The following is a 22,343-nucleotide window of genomic DNA, read 5'->3' on the forward strand; positions in this document are numbered from 1 at the left end:
CCACAGCAGTAATAGACTAAGGACAAAAATTCAACCCTTTCAAATTCTGTTTGGACATCCAATGCGCCTAGAGATTGATCCTAGGTATCTGGTACTGGGTGAAGAAGAGAGCTCTAATATAACCCAGCATGATTATTTTCAATGGCTCAAAGTTACAAGAAAATAAAACCACCTGTCAGTAGAGGGTTAATCCAGCCATTGAACACATGAACAACAAAATTCAAAAACAAAGGCCCACAAAGGCAGCCTTGTGGGAAACAGAGGACTAAGCCATGTACCTTAATATGGGAAAAAGGGGTCACTGACTGGAATCAAAATGGATAGGCCCTTACTCCATAGTGGACTGCCTTAGCCCACTGGTATACCTGACCGTACTAAAAAAAACCTGAAATGGGTCCATGTTTCACAAATTAAACTGTTTACATAAATAATAATGTTTGAATTCTTTGCAGAAAAGGACATCCCAGAACCTGAGCACGGGGCGCTGCTTAACCACCACCATTTTAATCCACAGAAATGGGACTCCAGTGTAAGGTCTGGTTTTACCTCTTTCTGGGAACTTTTAGTGCCCAGATAATTAGAGCGATCATGGAAGAAGTTGCAGCCCTCCTTATAAGCCAATATTTAAGGAATAATTCACTCCCTGCCAAACAATCATGGATTCCTACCCGTGATCCGGTGATCCTCATGGAAAGGTATGAGAAAAACACCAGCCAACTCTTAAAACCCTCAGGAAATACCAACGTGTATGCCTGGGAAGGGGAAGTGGGACTTAAGGTTCACCTTATAAACACCACAGGTTCGATTTACTACAGGGTATTGGACCATATCCCATAATAACCTATGGTTCCCAGACACATGCACCAGAACCTGGACTAGAGATTATGCATTCGAAAGAGGTACCCCAGTTAAATTAAAAAAAAAATTGTTTGTGACTCAATGTGATCCAGTAAAAGTTTTGTTAAATCCACTATTAGTAAAAATAAAAACTGGTATGGAATGGACTCAGTTGAATGTGTCTAAATTGGAACCCAAATGTTCACCCTACTCCCTTTCTATTGTAATGGCCGGGATAAAAACACATCCATACTCCAATGGCCAAGCAAAACGAGATGTATAGACACCATATTAGGAGGAGTTGGTTTTGGAGCAGGAATTATGAATATTGTAGACCTGGGGGTAATTAAGAATAGGTTAAGTTCCTTGTCACAACTGCAAGATAGCCTCATTCACAAGCAGGCAGACACTACTGTGGACTTGGTACAAATAGGTCTGGGAAACCTAAAAGCAACATGGAATATGTGGCAGTGGTTGAACACCACCTCCTGGCTGCTGTATAAACAACCAATAGAATTAGGGAATCAAGCTGCCTGAGTGGCCTACCCATAGGAGCTCTAACCCCAGGTCTGGGAGCCCGGCCCATAGGACCCCTAAGCAAAGAACAGGTTGAGGGTCCGTCTCCATAGCAAACAAAACCCTCACAGCAGCAAGTCTCAGAGCCTGGGTCAATCGTGCTGTGAAACCCAGGAATTGGGGAGGGTCTCGGCCCTTTGGCTCAAGCGGGCAGGTCCCCTTGGCTGTTCTTAGCCCCACAGCACACGCACACGTCAATTAACCCGGGCACCATGACCAGGTGCCGTCGGCCTTTTATTTATTTATTTATTTATTTATTTATTGCTGTGTAATTTCTCCCCTCTCTCTGGGCAGGGAAGATCAAACTGTTGCTTTCCCCCGTAGGCTGCAGCTCTTTAGCAGAGCGATTGTGGTCCAAGTGCCATGGCTGAGTGTCGAGTACCTTCCCGGCGTGTGCCTGCTGCGTGCACTGTCGGCAGAGGTGGATCCGGCTTTCTACGACAGGGTGATACAATTTCATGCATCACCCAGAATTCAGAAGGTCCAGAGACAGCTCCCCAAACCATCACACCAACCCTCCCCCAGAACACCAGGGGAGCGGGGAAAGAACTGTGACTCCCTGGCCAATGGGACCCCTAATAAATCGTAGGCACCTTGTTTTGCTGGCAGAGGGACACAAAAGTAGGACATGGGCCAAATAATCTGGTGGTGTAAATTGGAGCGACCTGAGTAGATTTTGTCCCCATGTCTGCTCTGCCTCCTACAATGACACTTGTTTATCTTGTGCAAAATGGGCAAAGAACTCTTTGAGAGAGCCGGCTGCAAAGCACGCGCCCTGTGACGGCGGAATTCCTTGGCTAACGTTCGCTGCAGGTGGGGGAAATAAAACTTGTCATGGTCCCAGCTGGATATCAGGAAAACGTCGGTATCCCCTCCCAGGTGCGAGATACAGTCCTCTCCGATCATCTGCTGGGCGCTCTCCTCACTGAAGTTTTTTATCTGTGCAGACACCACGTCTGAGTCCACTTTGGAACAGACAAAGTAAAACGTCTTCCCCAGTGTTCGAATCTCCTCAACAAGTCTGGCATCAGTGTTTGTGAAGCGCCCACAGGAGATGACAATGACCAAGTCCCACTGTCTGAAGTGACACGGCTTAAGGAAAGTGTCTGAGGGACAATTCATTGTCCCGATCCCTGGCAGGTCCCATAGCGTTACGTTGGGGTGTTCGGGATGTGGATAAGCCTTGGGCTCCACCATCATTTCTCCTGCCACCCCAGTCTCAGCAGCTCCTGTATCGTGTTCTTTCAGACCCCGGGTGGCATTGACAAAAGACGACTTTCCAGATCCCGTCTCTCCAACTACAGCAACTTCAAGCTTTTCATTCTTGACTGTCTCACTGACCTCTTGCAGCGCGGAAGCCAGCCCTGAGGGGTTATTTGTTGCAACAGCAGCTTTCAGTTCTCCAATTTCTCCTGCAGAGAGCATGGCAAACTCTTCCTAAACTGCCTCTTTTGTAGCAGCTTTTCCCTGTAGTTCATGCTGTTTTGGTTGCCAGCCTTAAGGAAAGGGAACAACACATTTCAGTTATGGATAGTTTCGTTTCCACAGGCAGTATAAAATCAAAACCAACAGCTACACTCAATAGGGTCTCTAGTCAATAGGCAACAAGATTGTGATGACATTTAAGGACGGCTGCTTTTGTCACATGCAAGAGTTCCAGCTCTGTATGACTTTGATTCAGCAAAGCTCTCGAATCTTTACTGAATTCTCTAGAAGCTCTGGACTTATGGGGCCTGGTTGTTCTTTCACCAGGCCTGGCATATTTGCCCCCCCCCAATTTTTTTTTCAAGGGCCCCCAATTATTGTCAGAAAGGCCCTTATATGTACAATGTTATCCAGTAGAATTGTAGCAGATTATAGAGGTTTCATCCTTTATATAACTCACAGCAAAATACTGACACAGGAGCCACATTTTACTCTCTTAAATTCTTAATTTCCAAGATTTTCTAGGGGTTGAATTAGCCTCTGGACTCCTGGAAGGCTGTTTGTTTTTTAAATAGCAATATCCAGGGGACCCCAAAATACTCAATTCTCCCCCTCCCCAATAACTGGATGGTAGAACTAGTCCTGCCTGTCACTTAAATCAGTTCTGCTTTCACTGAAAGTCAATGTGAGTTAGGTTCCAAAGTGCCCCAGGCATCCTTGAAAATGGGATTCAGGCTCCTAAGTCACTTTGGTGCTTTTAAAATTTTAACCATGATCTCCTGACTTGCCCTCCCGAGGATACCGAAGTGCCCAGGGCCAGATCCTCAGCGGGTTTAAATCAATGTAGTTGTGGATTTGGTCCATTGCCCCTATCTTCTACCAGCTTGAACCATTCCTGATCCGAATAAACAAGTGGCTTTGTCCCGTCTTAATTCAGCTAAACGTCAAGTGCTGCTACCTGCCACAGGCTGATTTGGTTATAAACCCCCAAAGCATGAAAAACACAGTGTTTTACCCAAGATGCTGGAAAACTCAGCGTCTCCCTGCGAGAACCTGGTTTCATGACTTGAGAGCCTCTAGGGCGTCTGATGGTAACCGCTCCATAGGTCTGTGAGTTGAAGTCTGTCTCCTAGAAAAGATTCACATTTGGGGAGAGGAAAGAAAATCTGTGTTAGGAGTTATGGATCCGCAGCACTGCTGTGCACGACACATGAATTGTTTGGCATTGCAGAAAGAGAACTCTCCTTAAGTGATACCTTGTTACAGCACCAGATGTCCCTTTGTGCATTTCACTTCCCCCCTAGGATTTAAATGCTGCACCTGTGACATAGCTGGCACTTGGCAGATTATCTGGTCAGAGCCAGCAATGAAGGACCAAGGAGCACAATTCCAGTTGAAAGGCCCTTCCAGAGGGGTTTGCTGTATGTGGCAACACTGGTATCTGAACTCAGCTTGGGCAAAGCTTGACCACTATGCCAGCCTTCCCCCGGCAATTTCTTGTTCCCCTAGTACGTGCTGTGGTCTGTACCTTCTGCTGCTGCTCAACTTTTGCAATCCTCCCCCATATCCCGCCATCATCCCCCCGTGTACAGGATGTGGGTCTCCGGCTGCTGCTGCTCCATAACTAACAATACCAATAACAAAACCAACCAGGAAACAATGCCACCGTTTAAAGCAAAACCAAATATTTGTAACGATCTAAGAATCCCCCTTGTCACCCAGCAACCCAACCCCATAACAACCCCCAGCACATGCAAACAGGAAGGAAACAAAAATATCTTGAGCCTCACCAGGAAGGAGCTGGCAGGTGGTGGCAGGAATGCGTTTGGATTTGATGACTCGTTGGCTGTCAACGGGTTTGACTCAGACTGGTCCCTGCCCTCCTGCTGCTTCTGTTGGGACCAAAACTGAAAAATCCTGAATTTTCGCACTAGGGAATGACGGCACTTCATAATGATAATACACAGTATAATTAATAATAATAGAGCTAAACCCAAGGAGACATAGAACACAACTGGTGATGGCTGGTCACTCACAGAGCCTGTAAAAGACAAACAGAAAACAAAATAAAAACTCTGGGGGATGCTACTGGTATATTCTCAGCCCTTCCCTTCCCAACCCTTGTGCAGCCTAACATCTGGTTGGTTTTTCCCCTGCCCCTGCACATTAAGCAGCAGCTTTCGTTGAGGTATCCGCAAGGCCTCTTCCTTGTGTGGCTGTGGTGGGGTCAGAACCCAGCAATGCACGTATGGCTCATACTGACCCTAGGGGGAAGGAGGGACACCCTGGACCAGAGCTATGGAGGTAGAACCTGCCAAGGCTGGAGAAAAGGTTAAGGCTACATCAAGGTAGATACCTTAAGCACTTTTCTCAAGTGTAGGAAAACCCCTCGGGGCTTGTACTATACACTGTCGCGTACCTTCCACTGTAACTTGCATCCGCACAGAAAACCGCCCCAGTTCCGTCTTGACATGGCAGATGTAGAATCCCTCATCCTGGCTGCGAACTCTCCGTAACGTCAGGGACGCATTTCCCTGCGGGAATCTCTCCGGGTGGAGCTGTGTTCTGTCCTTGTAAGCGACATCTTGTCTCTGCAATGTGTCCATCCCATTATAATAACTGTGAACCAGGAGATCCCGCCCCTCGGCTTCTTCCTTCTTCCAGGTGATGTTCAACGGCTGGAGGTTTAATCCGCATTCAAAGGGGCAGCTCAGGGTGACGTCCTGCCCCAGCTGAGCTACGATAGGAGACTCCATTTCCCTCTCCCCTGAACGAGAAACAAGGCTCAGGATTATTTACCCCAGCTCCAGAGGCAACTTTTTGTCACATTTTCCGTTCTATTTTATAGAAACCAACCTGCAAACACATACAAACATGCCACACTCGTTACATGCACACAACACAACAACCACCCACCACACACACTACCTTCAGACCACTCCCAGCCCACCACACTTACATTTCACACACACAACGCACACACATCACACGTACAACAACACACACAGACCTTCCACATTACCGAGAAGACTAACAGCATTATAGCACTCAGCATTTTCTGTGCAGTAAAAAGTTTGCACCCACCTACCATTTCCTTCAAAATTCACATCCACAGAAAGGCCTAGAACATCACCAACCCTCCGCTTGGGCTGTTAGTGGGATTTGAACCCATGACCATAGGAACTAAAGGCACGTGCATCTATCACATGAGCTAAAAGAACAACTCCAACAGCTGTTACCACTCTTAGGCTATTATCTCTTTAGGTGATACAGCAACTCGCAGGGAACAAAGGCAAGCACTCTGCTTGTGTGGGCTAAACCTATGTGTAAAAACATAACACTACAGGGTGGCTGAAAGTCAAGGCAAAGCGTTGCTAGTGTGGACGTGGCCTGTGTCTGCACTGGGGGATTGTGGCGCTTTACCCAGACCTGGCTCTGCTGGGCGATCACATTGCACACAGTGAGTGACTGTGTCTCAGACGCTCGGACAGGGACACTGGCAGAAGAAACCTACTGAGCACGGCCAGTGAAATCTTCTGGGACGAGGTTCCCAGCTCAGAGGTGACGTAGCAGAGGTAGGAGCCCTCGTCCTGGAAGCGCACAGCCCTGAGTCTCAGGGACGCATTTCCTTTGTGGATTCCCTCTCGGTACAGCTGCGTCCGGCCCAGGTAAACCTTGTCCTGTCCCTGCCACAGGTCCCTCTGCCCATAGTAGCTGTGAACCAGGAGAGCTGCTCCCTCGGCTCTTTGCATCTTCCAGGTGATGTTCAGTCGATGGAGTTTTACCCCCGGTATGTGGTGGAAGGTGCAGTCCAGCGTGATGTCCTCGCCATACTGAGCTGTGATGGATGGCTGTGCTCCAGCGACTCCTTAAAGGGAAGCAGAGGTTGGTGTGGGAGCCTTTCACCTTGAACCCACATTTCCTCTCCCTCCCCAAATATTTGCACTCATGAGCTGAAAAGCCTGCCACCGTCGGACATGTGCATCCGTAACAGGTGCACCCCATTCCCACAGACCCACGGCCAGTGCACAGTTACAGATTAGTAACAAAAAGCATCACAGCACTGCCACGTACAATTCCCCTGTTAACCCCGCTGGGCTGGAGGAAGTCCCTTGTGCACACGGCTATCCCAGCGTCTGGGCTTTTATTGATGGCTTGCTGCGCTCACAGGGGATGGTTTTACTGCACTATGCTATAGGCCCGGCCACAGGAGAAGAGCTTTGCTGGGATAGTAAACGGGCAAAGTGCTCCTAGCGCAGACAGGGCCTGCGTCTACACTAGCGGGTTGTAGACGGGAACTAGACCCAGTGTAGGGGGTGTAAATAGCCGCGGGGCCGCGGTAGGACACGTGGCGGCAGCAGAGGCCTGGCTTAGCCATGCTGAGTATGTGCCCACTGGCTGCAGCTGTGGCTGTCTGTGCTACTGCATTTACACGGCTTTCTATACTCGCCCCAGCGATCCCTGAACTACCGCGAGCTGGGGAATCGGCCCCCTCGTTCACAGTGTAGACAGGGCCTGTGCTGGCAGAAGGGTGTAGTGTCGACATGGCTGCAACCGCAGTGATATGAAGGGGTTTAAAACCAGTATAGCTAGGTCTGTATCTGAGGGGGACTACCCTAGACCAGTGGTTTTCAAACTATTTTTCTGGGGACCCAGTTGAAGAAAATTGTTGATGCCTGAGACTCAACGGAGCTGGGGATGAGGGGTTTGGGGTGTGGGAGGGGCTCAGGGCTGGGGTAGAGGGTTGGGGTCTGGGGGTGAGGACTGCAGGGTGGGGCTGGGAATGAGGGGTTCAGGGTGTGGGAGGGAGCTCAGGGCTGTGGCATGGAGTTGGGGTGCAGGAGGGGGTCAGGCCTCTGGGCTGACAGTGCAGGCTCTGGGGTGGGGCCGGAGATGAGGGATGCAGGAAGGGGCTCCGGGTTTTGGGGGGCTCAGGGTTGAGGATTGGGACGTGGGGTTTGGGTGTGGCCTTTCCTCCGGCGGTTCCCGGTCAGCAGCACAGCCGGTGCTAAGGCAGCCTTACCGCCTGTTCTGGCACCACAGACCGTGCTGTGCCCCGGAAGCGGCCAGCAACAGGTCCGGCTCCTTGGCGGAGGTGCGGAAGAGGCTCCGCACGGTTCTTGCCCGCAGGCAGTGCCCCTCCCACCCGCAGCTCCCATTGGCCAGTTCCCGGCCAATGGGAGTGCAGAGCCGGTGCTCGCGGCGGGGGCAGCTTGCGGACCCCAAGGCCCCACTCCCTAGAAGTCAGACCCATTGCTGGCCGCTTCCAGGGTGGAGCGCGGTGTCAGAACAAGTAGGGACTAGCCTGCGTTAGCCGAGCAGCACTGCCGACGGCACTTTTAACGGCCTGATTGGCGGTGCTGACCAGCGCCGCTAGGGTCCCTGGGTGCTGAGCCAGGCGACCGAGTGCCTGACGTGCCACGACCCAGTAACACTGCACCAGACTGGTATAGGGCAGGTTTACACCAGAGTCGGTGCGTGCGCTCTCGGGGTTGTCCCAGTATAACTGTATCAATGGAAAAGCACATACGGAACCCACAAACACAATCTTAGACACTGTGCAGATTGTACAATTATTTTCCAATTGTATTTTTAATTATATCTGTAAAATAACTTAAAATTTGTACACAAATAAAATCTGTATTATCTCCTGATTGTTCTAAAAACTTACATATAAACTTAAAATATGGCTTTCATTGGGGTTGGTATCTATAGGTTTCTTTCTTGTAGAAAGATTTAGATACAGGGCTCCTGTCAGTGAATTTCTAACTTATTATCTGCAAAAAAAACCTGGAGTTTTCAGGTGCCTAAGTAGCCCCTTGAAATCACAGTTAAAGTTGGTCCCCACCCCCCAAAAAATCTGAAACGGCGCCACTGGGACAGACTGGGACCAGCTAACAAAAAGGGGAGGGGCAAACCCAGGAGGGAAATGGACAATTAAAGCGACACCAGATCACTCAATAGAAGCAGGAGCGCAAAGCAGGAACAGGCAGTACCTACCATAGAGAGTCCACAGAGCCACCAACCGCAGCGACCAGCCAGGGCTCGTTCCCACCCTGCCTCTGACCATGTCGCATCTGCGNGAATTCAGAAGGTCCAGAGACAGCTCCTCAAACCATCCCACCAACCCTCCCCCAGAACACCAGGGGAGCGGGGAAAGAACTGTGACTCCCTGGCCAGTGGGACTCCTAGTAAATCGTAGGCACCTGATTTTGCTGGCAGAGGGACACAAAAATAGGACATGGGCTAAATTCTCTGGAGGCGTAAATTGGAGTTACATGAGTAGAGAGTTTGGCCCCATGTCTGCTCTGCCTCCTACAATGACACTTTTATCTTGTGCAAAATGGGCAAAGAACTCATTGAGAGAGCTCGCTGCAAACCACGCGCCCTGTGACGGTGGAATTCCTTGGCTAACGTTCGCTGCAGGCGGGGGAAACGAAACTTGTCAGGGTCCCAGCTGGATATAAGAAAAACGTCTGTTTCTCCTCCCAGCTGTGACATACACTCCTCTCTGATCGTCTGCAGGGCGCTCTCCTCACAGCCGTTTTTTCTCCTTGCAGACGCCTCATCCAAGTCCACTTTGGAACGGACAAAGTAAAACGTCTTCCCCAGCGTTCGAATCTCTTCCACAAGTCTGGCGTTGGTGTTTGTGAAGCGCCCACAGGAGATGATAATGACCAAGTCGCACTCTCTGAAGTGATGCTGCTCAAGGAAAGTGTCTAAGGGACAATTCATTATCCCGATCCCTGGCAGGTCCCATAGCGTTACGTTGGGGTGTCCGGGATGTGAATAACCCTTGGGCTCCACCATCATTTCTCATACCACCCCAGTCTCAGCAGCTCCTGTATCGTGTTCTTTCAGACCCCGGGTGGCATTGACAAAAGACGACTTTCCAGATCCCGTCTCTCCAACTACGGCAACTCTGAGACTTTCATTCTTGACTGCCTCACTGACCTCTTCAAGGTGGTAGCAGGAGTGTGTTTGGCTTTTCTGATTCATTGGCTGTCAACCGGTTTGAGAGGCTGGTCTCCGCCCTCCTGCTGTTTCCGTTGGGACCAAAACTGAAAACTCTTTAATTTGCGCAGCAGGAAACGACGGTGCTTGTTAATGATAATAAACGCTATAATTAATAACGGAACTGAAAACATGGCACAGTACGCATCTAGTGATGGCCGTTCACTCACAAAACCTGTAAAAGACAAACAGAAAACAAAATAAAAACTCTCATCGATGCTATTGGCACATTCTCAGCCCTTCCCTTCCCACCCCTTGTGCAGTCTAACATCTGCTTCGTTTTTCTCCTGCCGCTCCACATTAAGCAGCAGCTTTCGTTGAGGTATCCGCAAGGCCTCTTCCTTGTGTGGCTAAAGTGGGTCAGAAGCCAGCAATGCACGGATGTCTCATATTGACCCTAGCGGGAAGCAGGGACACCCTGGACCAGAGCTATGGAGGTAGAACCTGCCGAGGCTGGGAAAAGGTTAAGGTTACATCAAGGTAGATACCACAAGCGCTTTTCTCAAGTGTAGGAAAACCCCTCGGGGCTTGTACTATACACTGTCCCGTACCTTCCACTGTAACTTGCATCCGCACAGAAAACCGCCCCAGTTCCGGCTTGACATGGCAGATGTAGAATCCCTCATCCTGGCTGCGAACTCTCCGTAACGTCAGGGACGCATTTCCCTGTGGGAATCTCTCCGGGTGGAGCTGTGTTCTGTCCTTGTAAGCGACATCTTGTCTCTGCAACTTGTCCATCCCGTTATAATAACTGTGAACCAGGAGATCCGGCCCCTCGGCTTCTTCCTTCTTCCAGGTGATGTTCAACGGCTGGCCGTTTAATCCGAATTCAAAGGGGCAGCTCAGGGTGACGTCCTGCCCCCGCTGAGCTACGATAGGAGACTTCATTTCACTCTCCCCTTAATGAGAAACAAGGCTCAGAATTATTTACCCCAGCTCCAGAGGCAACTTTTTGTCACATTCCCCCTTTTACACATATAAACATGCCACACTCGTAACATGCACACAACACGACAGACACCCAGCACACCCACAACGCACACAACCTTCACAACACTCCCAACCCACCACACTTACATGACACACACACAACAACACACACAGACCTTCCAACTTACCGAGAAGACTATATTACTTTGCAAAATTCACATCCACAGAAAGGCCTAGAACAGGGGTAGGCAACCTATGGCACGTGTGCCAAAGGTGACACGTGAGCTGATTTTCAGTGGCACTCACACTGCCCGGGTCCTGGCCCCTGGTCTAGGGGGCTCTGCATTTTAATTGAATTTTAAATGAAGCTTCTTAACCATTTTAAAAACCTTATTTACTTTACATACAACACTAGTTTAGTTCTATATTATAGACTTATAGAAAGAGACCGTCTAAAAACGTTAAAATGTATCACTGGCATGAGAAACCTGAAATTAGAGTGAATAAATGAAGACCTGGCACAGCACTTCTGAAAGGTTGCTGACCCCTGGCCTAGACCATCACCAGCCCTCCACTTGGGCTGTCAGTGGGATTTGAACCCATGACCCTTAGAACCAAAGGTACGTGCATCTATCATATGAGCTGAAAGAACACCTCCAACAGCTATTACCACTCTTAGGCTATTATCTCTTTAGGGGATACAGCCACTAGCAGGGAACAAAGGCAAGCGCTGTGCTTGTGTGGGCTAAACCTATGTGGAAAAACATAAGGCTACACGGTGGCTGAAAGTCAAGGCAAAGCGCTGCTGGCGCAGCCGTGGCCTGTGTCTGCACTGGGGGATTGTGGCGCTTTACCCAGACCTGGCTCTGCTGGGCGATCACATTGCACACAGTGAGTGACTGTGTCTCAGACGCTCGGACAGGGACACAGGCAGAGGAAACCTACTTAGCACAGCCAGTGAAATCTTCTGGGTCGAGGTTCTCAGCTCAGAGGTGACGTAGCAGAGGTAGGAGCCCTCGTCCTGGAAGCGCACAGCCCTGAGTCGCAGGGACGCATTTCCTTTGTGGATTCCCTCTCGGTCCAGCTGCGTCCGGCCCAGGTAAACCTTGTCCTGTCCCTGCCACAGGTCCCTCTGCCCATAGTAGCTGTGAACCAGGAGAGCTGCTCCCTCGGCTCTTTGCATCTTCCAGGTGATGTTCAGTCGCTGGAGTTTTACCCCCGGTATGTGGTGGAAGGTGCAGTCCAGAGTGATGTCCTCGCCATAGTGAGCTGTGATGGATGGCTGTGCTCCAGCGACTCCTTAAAGGGAAGCAGAGGTTGGTGGGGGAGCGTTTCAGCTGGGGAATCAGACCCCTAGTTCACAAGTGTAGAAATAGCTTATGCTCTAGGGGTTGTACTGATATAACTGTATCAGTGGAAAAGCACATATGTAGCTAACATATGGGGCAGCGCTGGGGGATGGGATTTGGAGGGGGTAAAGCCACCCCAACATTTGCCTTGTAGCCACCCCTCCTAGAGCTGGGCACCCTGCCAGCAGCTACCCGCCGCTCTCTGGCCTCCCATCTCCCGCTGCAGCAGAGTCTCCCCTTCTTTGGGAAGGAGTTCGGTGGCTGGCGCGGCGCTGGGTGAACTCGCCCGATGCCAGAGGGGGCCGTGCCCCCGTGGGTCTCCGCTGAGCTGGGCCGGGGGCAGGGCACCTGTCTGGGCTGGTGCCCCTGGCTCAGGAGTGGGGACTGCAGCTGCTGCTGTATTGAACAATCATTCAGGCTCCTGGGTGCTGGGCTTAAAGAGACAGCGCGCTGACACACCCACTCAGGCACACTCACGGGCTCTCTCACACACTGCCCCCCCCTCCACACACACACACTCATACACACACTTGTATTATTAATGTTGTTGCTGTTGTTATGTCTTGGTACTTCCTGTCGAAATGCGCAATGCGCGTGTACGCGCTGCAATTTTATTCTTTCAAAGTTTAAGGGTTACTCTACTGTTATTTGAGATTTTTGGCGGGTCTGTGCATTTCATAATTTTATTTCTCTCCTATGCTTAAATTTAATTCTTTCAGTAGTGAGTTCTAAAATACCTGACCTGTCCTGGTTGGAGTAATTACCATTATTACCATACTGTGCTTTGTCATTCATTATTTTAAGTGGTACAATCAAATAATAGTATCCTTCTAGTATGTAAAATTAGCTCGTACTCACCTTAGCAGTGCCAGTTTAAAAAAAATAATAACCAAAACAGGGAGGGATAGCTCAGTGGTTTGAGCATTGGCCTGCTAAACCCAACATTGTGAGTTCAATTCTTGAGGGGGGCCATTTAGGGATCTGGGGCAAAAATCTGTCTGGGGATTGGTCCTACTTTGAGCAGGGGTTGGACTAGAGACCTCCTGAGGTCCCTTCCAACCCTGATATTCTATGATAATTTTAGACACTGTGCAGATGAAGGTCACTTATTTTCAAATTGTATTTTTAAATATATCTGTAAAATAACTTAAAATTTGTACAAACATAAACGTGGTTCCAAGCTGATACTAAGAGTAATATTGGAGTCAAATGTTAGTGAGTCACGTATGACTGCCTAGGAAGGAGTATTGCAGAAAGGAATCTGGGGGTCACAGTGGATCACAAGCTAAATATAAATCCACAGTGTAATTCTGTTGCAAAAAAAGCGAACATCATTCTGGGATGTATTAGCAGGAGTGTTGTAAGCACGACACGAGAAATAATTCTTCTGCTCTACTCCGTGCTTAGACTTCTGGAGTCTTGTGGTTAGGTGTAAGCTGGAGTCTTGTGTCCAGTTCTGGGCAACACATTTCAGGAAAGATGTGGCCAAACTGGAGAAAGTCCAGAGAAGAGCAACAGAAATGAGTAAAGGTCTAGAAACATGACCGATGAGGGAAGATTGAAAGAACTGACTTTGTTTAGTCTGGAGAAGAGAAGACTGAGAGGGGATGTGATAACAGTTTTCAAGTCCATAAAGAGTTGTTACAAGGAGGAGAGAGAAAAATTGGGAGAAAAATTGTTCATGTTAACCTCTGAGGTTAGGACAAGAAGCAATGGGTTTAAATTGCAGCACGGGCGGTTTAGGTTAAAAATTTTCCTAACTGTCAGGGTGGTTAAGCACTGGAATAAATTGCCCAGGGAGGTGGTAGAATCTCCATCATTGGGGATTTTTAAGAGCAGGTTGGACAAACACCTGTCTGGGAAGGTCTAGATAATACTTAGTCCTTCCATGAGTGCAGGGGACTGGACTACATGACCTCGTGCGGTCCCTTCCAGTTCTACGATTCTCTGATTGTAAATGGTAAACATAAATGTCAAAATAATTAGGAAAAAACCCTTAATCATAATGTTAAAATTAAGTAACTACATTTTTAGTGGAGTGAAAAACAATTGGCTAAAATAGAGGAGATAATGGCAGGAACACAGAGCGTGTCTGCGAGAGAAAGTGGGCTGATTTGAAGTAGATTTTATTTATTGGTTTTCATCTCTACGAAAGACGGTGTACAAAGTATCAAGCGTGTGTTTCTGAAATCTGCACTAACGCTCCAGAACTGCTACCACCAGGCTTGGGGTGGGGAACACCTTGCTGAGTTATCTCCTGATTGTTCTACACTTACATATATACGTAAAACATGGCTTTCATTGGTGTATTTCGTTTTCTTTCTTTCTATAGAAATTAGATACAGGGCTCCTGTCAGCTGATTCCCAAGTTATTATCTGAAAAAAAGTTTTCAGGTGCCTATATAGCCCCTTGGAATCACAATTAAAGTTGCCCCCACCCCCAAAATCTGAAACGGCGCCACTGGGACAGACTGGGACCAGCTAAAAAAAAAGGGGGGGGGCACATGGGGCAAACCCAGGAGGGAAATAGACAATTAAAGTGACACCAGATCACTCAATAGAAGCAGGAGAGTGAAGCAGGTGGCACGTACCATAGAGAGTCCACAGAGCCGTCAAAAGCAGCGACCAGCCAGGGCTCGTTCCCATCCTGCCTCTGACCATGTCACATCTGCGAGAGAAGGAGAGAAAATGCTCCGATTAGCTGCATTCCAGACACTGACACTGCAGCCCCGGGTTCCCATCCCTTTCCCCGCCCAGCGCAAACCAGGAGTCACTCCGCTGAGGGCCACCTAACTGGGCCTGATTCTCAGTCACATCCTGGTTCCTTCACCGGGGCCGTGCAGTGAGCAGAGAGTTGTAAAGGGGACTTAGAGTGATTGAGAGTCAGGATGAACAGCTTTAAACCGGGGTAAGCAGCATTGGTGTGCAAAATGGGCCAGATCCCAGCTGGGGTCCATCGGCCGTAGTTTCATTGGAGTCAATGGAGCCAGATCCCAGTTGGGGTCAACTGGCTGCAGCTCCATTGGAATTAATGTAGTTATGCCAATTTACACCTAACCCTTAATGGGGGTCTATAGTGTAATTTCTAACAGCTCTAACAACGAGGAGTCCTTGTGGCACCTTAGAGACCAACAAACTAAAAATGTTAGTCTGATGTCAGACATCAAGAATTGTAACATTCAAAAACCAGTAGGAGAACACGTCAATCTCCCTGGACACTCAATAACAGACTTAAAAGTGGCCATTCTTCAATAAAAAAACCCTCCAAAAACAGACTTCAATGAGAAACTGCAGAACTGGAATTAATTTGCAAACTTGACATCATCAAATTAGGCCTGAATAAAGACTGGGAGTGGCTGGCTCACTACAAAAAGTAATTTCCCCCCTGTTGATATTCATACCTTCTTGTCAACTGTTGGAATCTCCCTCCCTTCCTGTGTTTCTCGGCGTCTCTAGCTCTTCTGAGTAACATGCAAAGTGAATGTAAAACAACCACAAAACACCTTGCAGGATTGTTGAAATCTCTCGGGGCTTTCAGGGGACTAGAGAATCAGAACTGTATAGATGGAGGCTGTCACCTGTATGTCACCAAATGCACAACCCTCCTGACCACAGATAACCCCCAGTGCTTAATTTGTGCCAGGGCTTGGCAGTTCAGACTGCTCCTGCATCTCTGGGCTTGCTGCATCAGTTATGAATGGAAAAATATTGCTTAAGCCCCGGCATCTCTTTCATTACAAACTAAATACTATAAACCCCATAACCACCTCCCCAAATTTGTGGGTAATGTTTGGGAGTTGCGGCTAGCAATTTCAAGAGTGGCCACTTCACCTTTTCAGAAGGGTTCCCTGGCATGTGACACCCTTAAGTATCTAAGGCTAGGTCTATACTACCCGCCTGAATCGGCGGGTAGAAATCGACCTCTCGGGGATCGATTTATCGCATCCCGTCGGGACGCGACAATTGATCCCCGAATCGACGCTCTTACTCCACCAGCGGAGGTGGTAGTAAGCGCCGCCGACAGAAAGCCGTAGAAGTCGATTTTGCCGCCATCCTCACAACGGGGCAAGTCGGCTGCGATACGTCGAATTCAGGTACGCTATTCACGTAGCTGAATTTGCGTATCTTAAATCGACTCCCCCCTGTAGTGTAGATGTACCCTCAGGCTCTGTCCACACTGCAGCTGGTTGGTGTGACACCAGCCTGGGAAGACGGACTCACACTAGCTCGAGCAATTGGTAGCTCACAGGAAGCAGAAAAAACATGTCTGGCAAAAGCTACAAGGGCCAAATTCTGCTCCCACTCTGCTGTAAATCAGAAGTAAATTAGATTAGGGTGGGGGATGGGTACTGCCCTGTGTGGGGTGCTCTAGACAGGGTCTCTATGGTTTAGTTGCAAGTGAGGGAACTTTGGGGAGGAAGAATACTATAGCATGGAAGGGAAGTTCCCCATAGTGCTCCACTCCTCTGTGTTCCCCATAGCACCCCATCCCCTCCCCTGTAGATCCAGACTCTGCTCCTCCCTGCACTTTTTGGATCATCCTCACAGGATTGAGCCATCTCATTGATTTAGCTGTTGGGGGAGACAATGGGAGGGAGAAACAGAGGGCAGGTCTACCAGCATCATACCTAGAAACCCCAGATATGTAAGTAGATCAGGGAATGTCTAGTTAGATGCAATGAGATTTAATTAGTCATTCTGGGCTTGTGGATTCCTCTGTGCTAACCCCAGGTGCTTTTGGTTTGTTTTTGTTTGCTTGTAACCTTTAAGCTGGACCCCAAGAAAGTCATTTTTGGTATTTAATTCCTAACAGCCTGAGTTTTCAAAGGCGTTTTCTTTCTTTTTTCAATTAAATTTACCCTTTTTAAGAACATGATTAGCTTTCTGTGTCTTAGGAGGTAAAGAGGTTGCAAATGTTAATCAGCTGATACAACAGCTGAGATTCCCTTTTCTTTTGTTTTCTTTCTCGGCTTCCCCGAGGGGGGTGGAAAAACCGAAGGGCCTCAGAAAAAATCATCCCAAGTGAGGGTTTTTCTGGATTGGCAAAAGGCAGTGTGATAACTATAAAGGGAAGGGTAACAGCTCTCCTGTGTACAGTACTATAAAATCCCTCCTGGCCAGAAACTCCAAAATCCTTTTCCCTGTAAAGGGTTAAGAAGCTCAGGTAACCTGGCTGGCATCTGACCCAAAGGACCAATAAGGGGACAAGATACTTTCAAATCTTGGGGGCGGAAGGCTTTTGCTTGTGCTCTTTGTTTGGGAGTTCATTCGCTCTTGGGACTGAGAGGGACCAGACATCAATCCAGGTTCTCCACATCTTTCTAAACAAGTCTCTCGTACTTCAAACTTGTAAGTAAAAAGCCAGGCAAGGCGTGTTAGTTTTACTTTGTTTTCTCAACTTGTAAATGTACCTTTTACTAGAGTGTTTATCTTTGTTTGCTGTACTTTAAACCTAAAACTAAAGGGAAGTCCTCTAAGCTCTTTAAGTTTAATTACCCTGTAAAGTTATTTTCCATACTGATTTTACAAAAATAAGTTTTACCTTTTTCTTTAATTAAAAGCCTTCTTTTTAAAAACCTAATTAATTTTTTCCCTTGTTTTAAAATCCAAGGGGGTTAAATCTGTATTCATCAAAAGTTGGTGAAAGGAAGGAGGGGGAATGGTTAATTTCTCCTTGTTTTAAATCCAAGGGGTTTGGATCTTGATCCACCAGGAGTTGGTGGGAGAAAGGAGGGGGGATGGTTAAATTCTCCTTGTTTTAAGATCCAAGGGGTTTGGATCTGTATTCACCAGGAAATTGATAAAGGTCTCTCAAGGCTTCCCAGGGAAGAAAATTAGCCTTGGGATGGTGGCAGCAAACCAAAGCTAAGCTGGTAGTTAAGCTTAAAAATTTTCATGCAGGCCCCTACATTTGTACCCTAAAGTTCAAAGTGGGAATACAGCCTTAACAGGCAGTTTTCACTTGAGTGGTAGCAGCATTACCAGCCTGGAGTGGGGAATCAGCCTTGACACCTATTTATACTTTTGGCCTTCACAACATCCCCTAGCAAAGAGTTCCACAGGTTAACTGTGTGTTGAGTCAAGAAGTACAGCCTTGTGTTTGTTTTAAACCTGCTGCCTGTTAATTTCATTGGGTGACCCCTGGTGGTTGTGTTATGTGAAGGGGTAAATAACACTAATCTATTCACTTTCTCCTTCCATTCATAGGATCATAGAAGTGGATGGGACCTCGAGAGGTCACATAGTCCAGTCTCCTGCACTCAAGGCTGGGCTACGTAATAACTAGACCATTCCTGACAAATGTTTGTCTAGTCTGTTCTTAAAACTCTCCAATGACAGAGATTCCACAACCTCCTAAGCGATTTGTTCCGGACAGTTAGGAAGTGTTTCCTGATGTCCAACTTAACCCTTATGATTGTACAGACTGACAGTCTGATATGGAAAAAGAACAGGAGTACTTGTGGCACCTTAGAGACTAACAAATTTATTTGAGCATAAGCTTCCGTGGGCTACAGCCCACTTCATTCTATGCATCCGATGAAGTGGGCTGTAGCCCACGAAAGCTTATGCTCAAATAAATTCGTTAGTCTCTAAGGTGCCACAAGTACTTCTGTTCTCACACGGCTGCTACTCTGAAACCCATCTGATATGGGTGGCTTTATTGCATCAGAGTAACGAAGCACTTACATTGTCCGGAGACAAATCAGTTGACGCAAGGCAAATTATGTCAGCCTAACTCTGCAGCACAGACCAGGCCTCAGGCTCTCCTGGTGAAGCTTTGGATAAATAATTAAAGAGTGACTGGGCCACATAGAAGGCGAGTGAGAGTGACCGTACAGCCCAGTGGTTAGAGCAGCCACCTGGAACAGTGTCCAGTCCTGCCACTTCACAGTCCCAGAATTATTTATCCACCGTGGAACAGCGATACCAGGAGAGACTGGGGGAGCCCGCATCAGCACGTCGCCTCGTGCCAGGCTACCGCAGCTGCAACTGGCAGGCGTATTTGAGCTCTAATAGCAAAAGGGAGTGGGCTGAAGATGGGGCGTGGGAGGCTGGCAGCTCTGGAACACACTGGCCATCGCAGAAAATAGCCCAGGGTTAGTGATCTGGTTAATTTTATTTCTGGTTTTGTAACTTGTGGCAGGGCACACAGCACCCTGGATAGCCCCCTTTATGCTTTTGCATACAAAGCTAAATACATTAACACAAACAACAATTTTTAGTGACAGTCAACATTGCAGCAAGACATGCCCTGCGCTGTCCCGCCCAAAACCTTAAAAGTCTGGAAATCAGAGGTTAATAGAAAATCTCCTACATGCCTTGTAACCTTCATCCTGCCTATCACACTGTCAGGTGTGCTGATCCCTGGCTACAAGGGTGTGTGAGGAACCTGTTCAAATTAAATTAAATAAACTAGTTTTTAGAGAGGAAATGACAGCATATATAGCTTAACATCCTTTCCCATGGATTATTAGGAGGGGTTGAACCCTGATCCCAAAGCCCATGTCTACACAGCGAAAAAAATATAACAACCCAGAGCAGTGAGTCTCAGAGCCGGGTCAACTGACTAGTGATCTGTACAAAGTTGAAGAGCTTGAACAGGACAGACTGAGAACGACCCAGGCTGGCCTAGTCAAAAGCCTGTTGGTTTGGGTGCCCTCCTGCAGGATCACAAATCCAAATTCAAATCCTTTTTCCGCATCAAGCAGAGGGGATAACTGAACCTGAATCGCATAGGCCAGGTGTGAGCTCTAACCACTGCGCTAAAAGTTACAAGGAGAACAAGGAGGAGTCCTTGTGGCACTATAGAAACTTGTTAGTCTCTAAGGTGCCACAAGGACTCCTCATTGTTTTTGCTGATGCAGACTAACATGGCTACCACTCTGAAACACGACCACTTCCCCTTCAGCCATAGGGTGACCAGATATCCCGATTTTATAGGGACAGTCCCGATTTTTGGGTCTTTTTCTCATATAGGCTCCTATTACCCCCCACCCCCTGTCCCGATTTTTTACACTTGCTGTCTGGTCACCCTATTCAGCCAGCTATTTTGTGGTGCCAGCCTGAACATTAAAATGTTTCAGGAACGTCAAAAAGCACCATTTTGTTTCAACGTTACCAAAATATTTCGATGTTTTTGGTTCAGTTGAAACTATTCAGTGAACTCGATATGAACTCGCAAATAGTTCAGAGTCGACCAAAGCTGCATTTTTGGGTAAATATTTTATGCCAGTAAAGATTTGCCCAGCTGTAGCTAAAAGCCATGTCTTCAACAGGCCCAGGCTGTGTGCCAGGTCTCCAGGTTGCTGATCAGACCCTGGGTTGTGCCCAAGTTTCTCCAGCACGGAGGCTGCAGGTGCCCAGGCTTGGGAATGGAGAGAAGAGAAGTCAAGTCCCCTTTGCAGCTACCCCCAGGCCGGGGAGGGGGGGGTACTAGAGCTGGGGAAATAAGGGATTTCTCAATTTGTGGCAAGTTTGAAAAGTCGGGGGGGGGAGGGGAGAATTTGAGGTTGAGCCAAAAACAAACGTTTAGAAAAGTTCAGGTAAATCAACAAGTCAATTTTTGTTTAGTTCTGGGACAAAACAAAGTTTCGTTTCAATTTTGTCCCTTTTTAAAATCATTTTGAAATTTAAAAAACCAGGAAACGTTGAAACAAAAAGCTGCTTCCGGCCAAAAAATTGAAACTTTTCATTCAGAAAATGTCAAAGGGAAACACTTCTGGTTTTCCCAGCATTTGGGGGGCCTCCCCCCGCAAACGAAGAATTGGGCAAAAATCAACTGAAATTCACAGACCATTTCAGTGTCAGCGACCATGGCCGGTTACGAGAGTGGAGTTAGTGTTGGAGGGCGATAAACATGGAGTAGCTAGAAGCTATTTTCTACGTGCCCTGCAGAGCAACCGGTTTCAATCAGTTGTGCCTTCAACTTGCAGGCGCGAAGAAGCGGCTAAAAGGACACCGAGAATCAATGTCACCAACCCACCCTGGAGCAGAAAATCTCTTACCTTCCACCCCTGAGAGCTGCCATTCCTGGGACAGTCTCGGGGGAGTTGAAGAAATAGGGTGATCAGTCCGTGTTTCACCCCCCGCCCTTTCTCTTCCTGTAAGTCTGCGATGACTAACAGCAAAACTGAACTCACAACCCTGGGTTTAGCAGGCCAATGCTCAAACCACTGAGCTATCCCTCCCCCCAGCAAAACTGAAAGTAACACTGAACCAACACGGAGCAAAAGTCAGATCTAAGTTCTGTGAGCTCCACCCAGCCACTTTTCGATTGATTTAAGGGGTTTAGATCCGTGTGTGTGAGTCCCGCATTGTCCTCTTTGCTTCTACAAGCAGAGGGGCCGGGAATTCTGATCCCACTAAAGTGGCTCAGGAACTGCTTAGTGTCTGACACTTCATTTCTTACCCTTTTCCCTCAATCCCCTCTTCACTGGCTTGTCTATAATCAACCTGCACAGAGCTCTGGATGTTACCTGAGGGTGAATTGTTTTTTCCTGGCACATTTAAGCAATTAAACAGTTTTATCATTTTTCTAACAACAAAGATAGTGAAAAATAGACACTTTGGTTATTATACATTTCTTTGTTTTTGTTTGAAACAGGTCAGAGGTGGAAGTATCAAGGGGAAATTGGGAAATCCAGCCAGGAGTGTCCAGCTGAAATCTGATTTTGATTTGGCCAAGTTACAACAGTTTGAAAATGTTCCTTTCTGAGCCATCAATCACATTTGCGTAAATGTGGAGTAACTCCACCGCAGTTGCTGGATCTGACTCCGCTTTTCACACACCCCATTGGAAATCAGGAGTAACTGCACTAGGTGTGACAATGCGGTTCTGGCGGGACCCAACTGAGAGTGCCGACTCAGGACAAATTGCTCAAACAGGGCAGTTACAGCCCAAGGCTGGGGTTTTTCCACCTCTAAGGCAAACCAAACCAGCCAGACTAGGAGGACTTCGGTCTCACCCCCTGGCTAACCGCAAGTCTCACAAGCAATCTCCTTAGACACCCCAGTTTCCCAGTATTACCACCAGTGCCACTCGTTATGGGGACAAATGGTTATGAAAACCAATACCCCAGTAAAAGAAAAAGGTTCTCCTGATCCCAAAGGACCAAGCCCCAGACCCAGGTCAATAGACAAATCAGGTCTTACCCACAAATCACGCTGTTGCCAATCCTTTAGAATCTAAAATCTAAAGGTTTATTCATAAAA

At 47.9% G+C, this 22,343-nt stretch overlaps 1 protein-coding gene across 3 annotated transcripts; it reads right to left on the reverse strand.

Moving 5' to 3' along the window:
* Positions 1-1,520: 1,520 nt before the first annotated feature.
* On the reverse strand, positions 1,521-21,254 carry LOC117869756 (CD276 antigen-like). Of its 3 annotated transcripts, XM_034756836.1 has the most exons (7): positions 21,137-21,254; positions 8,839-8,915; positions 6,353-6,706; positions 5,258-5,605; positions 4,629-4,879; positions 3,854-3,967; positions 1,524-2,909 (listed from the first exon to the last, which is right to left on the reverse strand). In XM_034756836.1, the coding sequence occupies exons 1-7, from the start codon at positions 21,157-21,159 to the stop codon at positions 2,808-2,810; spliced, it is 1,269 nt and encodes a 422-aa protein (XP_034612727.1). In that variant the 5' UTR covers positions 21,160-21,254; the 3' UTR covers positions 1,524-2,807. The 3 variants fall into 3 exon arrangements, with proteins under 3 accessions (XP_034612729.1, XP_034612728.1, XP_034612727.1); XM_034756838.1 differs by lacking the exons at positions 5,258-5,605; positions 6,353-6,706; positions 8,839-8,915; positions 21,137-21,254 and adding exons at positions 10,404-10,751; positions 11,728-12,081; positions 14,723-14,793 and having other exon boundaries at positions 1,521-2,909; XM_034756837.1 differs by lacking the exons at positions 6,353-6,706; positions 8,839-8,915; positions 21,137-21,254 and adding exons at positions 11,728-12,081; positions 14,723-14,793 and having other exon boundaries at positions 1,522-2,909.
* Positions 21,255-22,343: the final 1,089 nt, after the last annotated feature.

Source organism: Trachemys scripta, chromosome 24 (genome assembly GCF_013100865.1).
Source record: "Trachemys scripta elegans isolate TJP31775 chromosome 24, CAS_Tse_1.0, whole genome shotgun sequence".
NCBI lineage: Eukaryota > Metazoa > Chordata > Testudines > Emydidae > Trachemys > Trachemys scripta.

Bases quoted from the DNA above. Each gene is read 5' to 3' on its own strand.
- LOC117869756 (XM_034756836.1), bottom strand. From the start codon at position 21,159: ATGGCAGCTCTCAGGGGTGGAAG. The intron at 5,606-6,352 runs GTAGGTTTCTTC...TTTCTCGTTCAG, and splicing joins GATTTCACTGGCCGTGCTCA to GGGAGAGGGAAATGGAGTCT. The intron at 4,880-5,257 runs GTACGCGACAGT...TGTCTTTTACAG, and splicing joins GATGCAAGTTACAGTGGAAG to GCTCTGTGAGTGACCAGCCA.